At 35.0% G+C, this 10,330-nt stretch overlaps 1 protein-coding gene across 3 annotated transcripts; it reads right to left on the reverse strand.

The window, feature by feature from the left end:
- Window positions 1-2,368: 2,368 nt before the first annotated feature.
- Window positions 2,369-8,028, reverse strand: LOC143462704 (ectonucleoside triphosphate diphosphohydrolase 5-like). Of its 3 annotated transcripts, none has more exons than XM_076960956.1 (8): window positions 7,672-8,028; window positions 7,233-7,386; window positions 5,297-5,733; window positions 4,820-5,167; window positions 4,499-4,599; window positions 4,094-4,341; window positions 3,540-3,783; window positions 2,369-3,403 (listed from the first exon to the last, which is right to left on the reverse strand). In XM_076960956.1, the coding sequence occupies exons 3-8, from the start codon at window positions 5,477-5,479 to the stop codon at window positions 2,998-3,000; spliced, it is 1,530 nt and encodes a 509-aa protein (XP_076817071.1). In that variant the 5' UTR covers window positions 5,480-5,733; window positions 7,233-7,386; window positions 7,672-8,028; the 3' UTR covers window positions 2,369-2,997. The 3 variants fall into 3 exon arrangements, with proteins under 3 accessions (XP_076817071.1, XP_076817072.1, XP_076817070.1); XM_076960957.1 differs by having other exon boundaries at window positions 5,297-5,384; window positions 5,608-5,733; window positions 7,233-8,015; XM_076960955.1 differs by having other exon boundaries at window positions 7,233-8,028.
- Between the last annotated feature and the right edge of the window lie 2,302 nt (window positions 8,029-10,330).

The raw sequence follows: 10,330 nt of genomic DNA on the forward strand, positions 1-10,330 counted from the left end.
TAAGCTCATCTCAACCAATACTTAAATACTTAATAATCATCAGAAAAAAGATTTGACGGCGCAAGTTAAAGCGCTGTACACTGCATAACATATATTTTCAAAACTACAGACACATCAAAAAAATGCAAAACAAACTTTATAAGAACTCGCAATGGCCTTTTATTCGGAGATCTAAAACATCTGTAGCATCGGGCAAACTAAACCTTCTTAGAAAAGTTTTTCGCTTGCAGCTTGCTTGTGCTGTGCTGCTTTTTTTAAACATGACGTGCATAAAACTACACGGTTTTATTCAAACCTTTGCAGTTAGTTTATAAACTGAAAACGACTAATTCGCGCATTTCTCTTTAAAAGTTGATGTTAAGCAATTATTTTGAAATTTTAAGCTATTCCGGTAAGTTATTGCGTTAAGTTTCTAAGGAGGCGTATAACGCTAACAGGCTACTCAGCGCACAAATACATCTCATCTGAACCGTAAGCAAGTTTGGAATTAAAATTACGCGTTTGATTGCTTTGGATTTCTTAAGGCTCTAAATCGGAAAGGTCATGTTTTCCCAGAAAACACGTGCTATATACAGAACAAATGCTAACCACTGTGAGGAGTCGCCAGGCATAATCACTTCGTATTGCTCCTCTATTAAGAGTCAGCTTGAAGTGCAATCAGCTGATACGGGCAGAATCTGAAATTGGGTATCAGTTTGCGGTCCAGATGGAAGTGAAACCAGAACACAGCGAAGCTGCTGCCAAGGGGGCCAAATGTCTTTACGGCAGATTTCCCCAGTTCCCACCATGTGTACACAATCAAACCCAGTGTTGATAGTGACACAAAGCACACCGAAAGAGCCTTTCGGTAAAAAATACTGTAGAAGAGCAACATATAACATAATACAATCAAAGATTTTATACCGTTATGAAACCTCGTTCATAAGTGCTTGAGGCGTGCATATCTGTGGTTAATTTTGTTTTATTGGTATAACATTATTTGAAATCGTAGCCAATACATGCTGATAATAATGTTGTGATTGGACGCAACTGCCCATCGCTAAATAGCCTACAATAAGGAGATGGGGCCATCTTGCACCTCCTTAGATGAATGGGAGTTAAAGAGATAGACGTTTTATATGGGCTACCATTGAATAGAGTAGACGTTGCATATGTGGTATCTTTTTACAGTAGTAGCGGTAAGGGAGTAGCTACAATAACATCGTTTCTTCAAGTTTTCGTTTGACAATTTGGAATTGACATAAACCCATACAAATTTTAGAAACCAAATATGGAGCAAACGATTGCATTTATATGTAACATTATTGGCGGTAAACTTTTTTTACTGCATTTAGCGACTGACAGGCATGTCCAATTGCAAACTGTAATTGCCAAAGGTGCAAACTGAGAAGCGACTTGGAAGACGCTTAACAGGCATCGCCTATGGCCGCAGGAGAGAGAGAGAGAGAGATAACCCTGTCCTGACTCCGACATGATCTGACTTCACTTCACTTCAATAACAGTTCCGTGCTCCCCCCGACAGGCACTGCAAGAAAACCGCCGTTGCCAGCAAAATGAGAAAGCTTGATAAAACTCGTATTGAATGAAAGTAAACCAAACTGAATAAAACTCTGCACAGACACACGCGTTTATATAAGAAGCTCATACACTAATTTGGGCAATAAGCAGTACGTATAAAAATGTGTAGAATGCGGATTTTTTAAAGAGAAGTGGCCAAACTGGCACGATTGTGTGGCATTAACAGCTACGACTTTAACCTTTTCGTTTTCTCGTTTAATTCAAATTCTTTTGTTGATTACTTTCTTTTACTTTCTTCTTTCTTTACTTGATTACTTTCTTTTACTTTCTTCTTTCTTTACTTGATTACTTTCTTTTACAAGAGTCTACCGAAAAAGTTTACTTAGGATGTTTATTAGGTTAAGGAAGTTGGATTATTCTGTGTTAAGTATTAAGATCGGGATTCTTCTTCGAAAGAGGTGTTGTTATAACAGAAATAGAAACACCACTTGCCGCCGTTGTCCATTATCTATTAGCGGCATTGTTCCTGAAGTTAGTTAGTATGATTTGATAATTTTAATACTCGGATCTGGGAAGTCCTTGCACGAATTAAACCCGGTGATGATTTCTCCAGCTTCGGCTAAACAGAGCTACAGCTTTTGTGCAAGTTCCGATTGTCAAACAATTTTTGTTTTTTTAATCGTATTGCCCGAATTTAGAACTGTTCACCAGGTCCACTGAACAGGCTTAAGTGTGATTAATGCCTCGCCACTTCCAGGTTGGAAAGGTCGTCAAGTCACTGTAACACCAACTACTGCCACACACAAAAATGACATCTATTAACCCAAAATATGGAGTAACACTCATCAAGTCATTACAACGTAAAATTATTTTATTTAAAAGTAGCCTATGTGAAGCGGAAAACAGAAAGAGGTTTGATTACTTTCCTTAACTTGTCAATGCACATTGTTTTCAAATCAGATAAAAATATTCATATCCTAAAATGAATAAATACAATAACAAAGAACAATTAGGAGGCAGCCCATATCACTAACGGAATTATTGAAATTCTTGTGCTAAAGGTGTAAAATACAAAATAAAAATAATAACTTCATACTTGGTAAAACCTTACGCTTATTAAGACGAAATAATTTTCAGTTCCAAAATACAAGCACATGCCAAAAAACACGTTGGACACAGAAATGCGAACATACATTTGCGTCTAAATTGCAATCACATTATACTTACCAGGGCTTCAAGAGTCTTATCGCACCATCTGAAATTTTCGTTATGAAGCTCAAACAATATTAATCTTGTGGTGTGCTACACTTGATGTAATACTACAGTTTATACAAAATATTATTATTATTATGTGATTATGCCTTATTATGTGATAGCTTTATAAAATTAAATAGACGAGTAATGTTGGCAAAAAATAAGAAAATTAATTTTGTCTAATTCATTCAAATCGGTGTGCAAATTCTGTGAAACTTTACACTTTTAAAGTAATGAAAAACTAGCACCCAATGCCCAACTTGTTTCTTTATTTGCAATTTTGCTTTTTGTTATTAACTGGGTGTCAGTGTCAAACCCAAAACCATTACGAAGGAAAGTTACTATCAAGCACATGTCCATACACATGAAGGGTTTTTCATTGTTGAAAGAATCATCTGAACAAGCTAAGTGTGCAGCATCAATGTACTGTGCCACTGTTAAAATACCACCTTCCTCTTCATCAACCATGTTCATTTCAACAGCTCGATCAAAGAAGTAGGAAAATACATAAAAAGGATAGTGCTTAATTTCAGGTGGTGAAGAAATTTTGTCCAGAATAATTTTTTGAGTTGATTGATAGCACCACTCGTATCTTTCCCCATTCGCATCTTCCATTCCTTCAATAGTATATCTACAAAAAACTCCTGATAAAAAGTGGCACTTAAAACTGTAAGTAAATAGTGGACAACTTGAAATTGTCAAGGTTGATAATTAATAAGACAATTGCATTAATAAGACAATAAGGCAATTGCAATGCCAACTCTTACGTGTTATCTCCGTTTGTCCACTCAAATGTATACCCTGGTGGAGTACAAGCTGTAGTTACTGGATATGATGTTCCTGATTGATGCAAAACAGCTTCTCTCGCTGACATTAGGCCCAGTCCAAGATAACTACGAGTGTACAATACCATCTGATTTCCAAATATCGAAACCGTATTGATATTCTCTGGAAGTGAATTGTCTATGGTATCTCGCAGATGAGGTGCGAATGTGATTTGCATTGACCCGCCTGTTTGTGATGAATAGAAAATCATGTCTGCATTGTATAGCTATAGACAAAGAGCAGAAAAATGTATTTTACGTAGTTCTACACATTGGTAACAATTACGTAAAAGTGGGATGGACTAACACAAACCAAAACTCATATGAATTCGATCAATATTACCCAAATACATGATTTCGGCAAACTCGAATACAATATTACCTATACATTATCAACTTCAGGATAAAATGAAAATCTAGTGTGATGAGCTGAAGTAAGGTTGCATTGCTAAAAATAAGTGCCATTTCTTAAATGAATTTAATTTCTCAATGGCCACCTCCAAGATCTATTGTTCCAACAGAAAATTGGTTTGATCCATAGAAATGATCAAGCAAGTAATTGACGCTGGTCCAGCCGAATGCACCTTCATCCACACCATCCATTATTGAAACTGGATTGGAAGGAAGCTGAAATGGGTATTCATTGAACAAATTTTGGACTTCATTTAATAAACCTTTTGATTGTTCTTTTGGCAGAAGACGTAAACCAGCAGTTGCTTTAAGAGCAAGTGGAGTATTTCCCCAACTAAAAATAAATAGTGACTTGTATAAGAATCACCGTGACAATGTATGAGGTTTTATTTTAAAATGAAAACTTTGTATATACTAACCGTAATAAAGATCAGTCAATCAAATTAAGAAGTATTTAAGGCCAACTTGAAACAATATGACAAGTTACATACACTTCTGATGGTATCCTATCCTGTGCAATTTGAAGAAGTCGTTCAATGCTTGCTGCACCTTCCGTCGGTTCATTAGCATATGATGAAAGTCCAGGTTTAACCTGAAATCGCAAAAAAATTACTGCAAAAAGAAAAATCAGTTTTTACATTAAAAACAGCCTTACTGGCTTCGAATGAGTTTCCACAATGTTTGTTTGAATACCAATAATTAATTAGAAAAGATTATTCTCGATCTCGATCCAAAGTATTAGCTATAATCCACAGAAAATAATCCAGTAACCACTGTATGTTTATAAGGCTTAGTAAATACCTAACAATTACCTGCTCAAATAATTCTTCTTTTAATATAGGAGTTCCTGACCTATCTTCCCAGAAGAATTTGTAAACATGAATTCTTGACCCAGTACTTCCAGCATCCAGCATAATTGCATATGATGTTTCACTTGTTGCGTGTTGCGCAGTAGATGTGGGAGTGATAAAGACTTCAGCATTATGTCTTGCACACAGATTGTATAGTTTGAATGCAGATAGTAAAATCACTATGGTACAGAACAGTACAATCCCGGTTCTCCATTTTAAATATAAATATGTCTGCTGCACCCAGCTCTGTTGTAGCAAGTCTTTCTTGAAGACTTTGTCTTTGCCATTGGACGATTTAGACAACATATCCTGAAGGATAAAGAACTATTTCAATTCTGAAACATAGTGCTTTATAAGTAGCTTCTATTTAAAAATCTATCGTCCGGTTTGTAATAGTTGCAAACAAAAGTTATCTGTTACCATAACTCTATACGTTACCTTTCTCATGTGATCTCCAAACACATTGCCAGCCATGAAAAGTAAAGAGCCGTGGTGTGTAGACAGGAAGACTTCACTGACTTGGTAGCTGCAGAACAGGTTTAACACATAGCCTAAGGCAACAAAGTTGCCATTTACAAGTATCATCAGTTCAAGCACAGAGTCAATGTTGGTCAAATTCATTACAACAGTCAATATGATTGTACGAATTGTTATCCATGATTAGTTTTCTTTAGAACAATAAAACAGAAAAGTGTGGTAAACCAAAATATAAGTTTTATGAGCATTTTTTTGTAAACAACTAATGGTACCTTGAATCTCTGCCCCAGAACATGTGTAGCACTCGTTATTTATCTTGAGATAAAAAACTTTCAGATCATGTCATAATAAAGTATCCATAGGCTGCCATACCAAGTTACCTGTTGATTTTGTATTGCCTGTAAAATTATTTTACATTAGTTTAACGTATTACTCATAGCTTTATAAATACACAGTCTTCCAGGAAGTAGAGTTACGCCATTTTGCTAGAATTGATATTTGAAAATGGTGTATATTTAAATTCTGATAAGAAAACACACATAACATCTTTGTTATGATGAAAAATCTATTATTAAACATATTCAGAGGAGCAGTACCATGGTATTATAGTAACAAATCCTTGTACTAAATTATTTTTTTCAAGAAATATAAGTCGGTCCCGGTACTCGGTACTTTTAAAATAATTACTTAAAGGTTTTGAGAAGTATGTTTTTTGAAACTTCTTTTTAATAAGGTAGTGCCAACAATTTTTAGAAATGTCTAATAAAGTCGCAAAGAGTGAGTTCACATATTTTTAAATCTGAACTAACCTTTAGCGGGGTCATAAAATTGACAAAACTTGCACTTGCAACATGATCCGTTGTACAAAAAATACCGGTACCAATTACCGGCAAAGTACCAAACTACTTTTTTGAAATAGACTGAATAGCGGAACCGTCGGTACATTTTCTGCGAAGTACCGGTACCAGTCGGTACTTTCAGAGTACCTATTGCTCACTTCTGATACATATTGTACCAGTATTATATGCAAGTCATAGTTTAGTGCAGGATTTTAACTTTAAATTTAGAGGGTCATTAACTTATCACATATCACAGCACTATACAGCTAGAGAGACCCCACAAGCATTAGTGTAGATGAAGAATGAACTGCTAATAAGTATACCTGAATGTAAAAATATAATGTGTGCATGCCTTTCAAAACAAATCAACACATGCAGATCAAACACTGATGGGTTTGGACTTTGGCAATCCAACTCATAACAAGGGCCAAAAAAGGTTTATGACCGAACAAGCTGAATTGTTAGAAAATATTGCCATTACATAGTAACATATGTGTGCTTGCCAATGACACTCTTACAATATGGTGCACTTAACAGACATTAAAACTGGAAGTTTTAAAACTTTATCCAGACTAAATCAACAAAGTAACAACACTTCCCTACACTTTAAAAGAATTCTATATTGGTTACACCATCACAAACCACAATTGCCATACATTTTGATTGAAGGGACACTTATATCAGACATGTCTGGATAAAGAATTTTGAAAATTTTGAGTGCTTCAGCTGCAAGTATGTCTTAGTTTACTGAGGCTGACTTCAGAGAAAAGTAGGGATTTTTAAGGCAAAATAACAAGGAAAGATAATTAATTAAATTAAGGTGAGCAGCCATACACTTTGCATATAAACAAAAAGGCTACTGCTTGGAGGTTTTATTGTCAGTGGTGAACAGCTTGCTTATGCAAAGAAAGTGGAGCTACGAAATTCAAAATTTAAGTAGGACAAATTAGGCTTTAAAATTTTTTACCTCTTCGACAACTTGCCAAATAACCAAACCGTTGCAGGGTGAGCAATATCACCTAAATAAAAGGTCAGTGGAAATGTAATAACAAAGATACCTGGTCAGCCTTGTTTTATCAGACTGCTATTGGTGCTCCATGCATGTTTGCAGAAAACAGACCCACAATGAAAACACATGTTGAAAAACATTCCCTCAGATGTGTACCTGGTCCAGCGATCTTTGATACTTTGTTTATACATTTACTGCTTTTCCTACAAAAAAAACCATAGAGAGTGTAATGTGTGTATTCATACCAATTTTACGTAGAAGATGGATGATATAATAGGTAGTTAGACTGCAGAGTTTGACATAGGTGCACTGAATGTTGTAGTTTATATGCTCCAATTTAGGTGCACAATTTTACTGTTAAAGAGTTAAACAAAACTTTTGTTCACTCAATTTTAATCTCAATAGAGCTTGAATTACTCCAACTCTGCATATACTGTAATTACATATCTAAGTATGCACTTCAAGTGCATCCCAGCATTTTTGTGCACCTGCGCTTGTCATTTTTAGTTGTTTACCAATCAGTTGCACACAATCTTGCTGAAAACGGCCATATCAGCCAAACGGCCTGTCCAGATAAGTGATATAAACTCGAACTACTGGCAAAGCTGATGAACTGAAGGTTAACCTTTACGACAATAAACTGCATGTAGATAATGATACAAAAAATTGTGTAATATCTTAAAAATGATAACCAACCGGAAAACATCTTTTCACACAATCTATAGCCATAAACTATGTATAAAATTTATGCTACAGTCTTATTGCTATGCTATGTTACGCATCCAGTAAACTTAAATTACTATTTCTCTGTAAGTAGATCGCGCAGCCTGCTGTTACAGTTAGGCGATTAGATTAGAAGAATAAGTATGCAAATGTTGATTCTAGCTATTTGAGGTTTTATTGGAGCTAGATTTAGGTAAGGTTTAGATTATTATGTTATAAGATTATAGGTAGGTTAACAGGAAACTTTAAAAAAATAGCTTCGAGCAAAAGGGCTGCTACTAGGGCCTATGACACCTGAAGAAATCGTGGGTTTGAAGCTATTTTTCACAGCTTCTTGTTAACGTAACTTAAATGTTGTAACATAGAAACCTAAATCTAACTCCAATAAAACTTCAAATAGCTAAAATCAACATTTGCATTCCAATTCTTCTAACCTAACCGCCTAACTTGGCTAAAATAAACTTTTTGCATGGCCTTTTCCGAACCGCCTACCTTTGACAACAGGCTGCGTGATCCACACACGGTGGGTGTAGAAGTCACTCTCCAACAAAATAAAGAAATTACTACAGGGACTTTCCCTATGTTGCTACGGTAAAAAATTATTTCAAAACTATAGTATAACAATTATATAGTATAAATATAGTATAATAATTTATAATTATGATATTATTATATAAATATGTATTATAAATTATAATTATAAATTATGCTATTACATGTTATTATAAAAAATTATAATATTTTATTCTTGGACTGAGCAAAGTCTTTGCAAGGCTTTAATCAACGATATAAAAACCCTGCGATAATTTTTCATCGCTCGAGTCCCGATTACTGAACTTATTGCAGTGCAAGTTCCGATTGTCAAAGATTTTTTATTTGTTTCGTTTTTTTTTAAATTTTTATATGAAATTTAGAGAAGTTCACTTGATCTACTGAGCCACAGGCGCAATTGTCATTACTCGTTAATGCCCATGTATATCACAACGGTAGCGCCCCTGGCTATTGATCGAACACGGCTATCGAGCCGACAAATTATTTTTTCTAGGTCAGATCAACCATTCACATATGGCGATTTTAATAGTAAAATGAAGAATAAATTATGTAAATTAATTAAAATTTGTGTATCTCTTAATTTTCTTCGGAAAAGTTGTATTCTTCATATATCCTAATAATAGCTAGCCCAGCGGTTCTTAACCGGTGGGATATTTTGCAAGTTTAGGTGGGAAATAATTAACCTATTTATCTTTTGTACACAAAAATCATACTCAGAAAAGAAGTTTCGTTGTAAAAGAAAGTATATTATACGCTGCAGGTTACTGTTTCATACACATTTTGCATTGTTACCTCTGCCCAATCGCGTCATACGCCCAAAGAGGTATGGCCAAGTTACATTTGAATAGATGTTCAGAAAATTGGTGTAGCCTATTATATATTATGCTTCCAAGCTGCATAGACTTTGCAATTGTGGTACGTATCAGATATGTAATGATTTGATCATAACGAACTTGTTAAATTGATGTGTTTGGTTGGTTACATTCAATTATGTTTAGAAGTGAGATGTTGTTAGGCTCTAGCCAAAAAAAACTGTTAAAAAACCAAAGGGGGTAAATTTGGGTTTGGTAGTTGGCGTAAATGGGAAAACAGATGAAAAAGGTTAAGAACCGCTGGGCTAGCCACTTGAAGCATAAGAATAGTTTGCTGGGTTTTAAACAAGGTATCGTGGTGTAGAAGTACTTTTGAAGTAGTTTGTGGTTTGAGAAGTAAACGGTAAAAAGTAAACAAATAATTTCTGGGATTTTACGCTTTTTACAAAAGTATTGATTTCCCTTTTGTCCTGCTGGCTATTCTATTTCTGTGACGTTATAACTAGATCTAATGATCTGACTGGTTAAAAGGTTAAAATTATTGTTTCATGGAATTGCATCAGTTTGAGGCATTCAATACTATCTTGGATTTTGGAAAACATCCGAATATGATGTAACGATGAATTGCACTCTAATCATATATGATCATTTTTGTCGACAAAAATTAAGTTTATGTGACAAAGATTTTGAAAGGGAGCAGACATCTTAATGGGTTTGTACTCAATGTGAACAGGTTTAATTGTGTGAAAAAGGTAGCCTGTATAATATACGTATAGCCTACTTGTCCGATACTCAAATGTAAAAAGGTAGGCCTAAGGGTGCAATTCCGTTCATTACCCTTGTGCGTTTGCCCCTGTGCTTTGAAATGCATGACGATGATGGTAGCTCACCATGGCATCACCACTCACTTTATGTACTTAAAGCAAGTCACATTCAAATTTATTCTACAACAAAAGTAATTCAATGACTAACGTAAATTTGTAGTATTACTTAAATAGAGCAATGTTTACGGCACAGCTCAAAACTGGTGTAACTGTATACAGTTCAGCTCCGCTAGAAA

This window comes from Clavelina lepadiformis, chromosome 6 (assembly GCF_947623445.1).
Source record: "Clavelina lepadiformis chromosome 6, kaClaLepa1.1, whole genome shotgun sequence".
Taxonomy (NCBI): Eukaryota; Metazoa; Chordata; class Ascidiacea; order Aplousobranchia; family Clavelinidae; genus Clavelina; species Clavelina lepadiformis.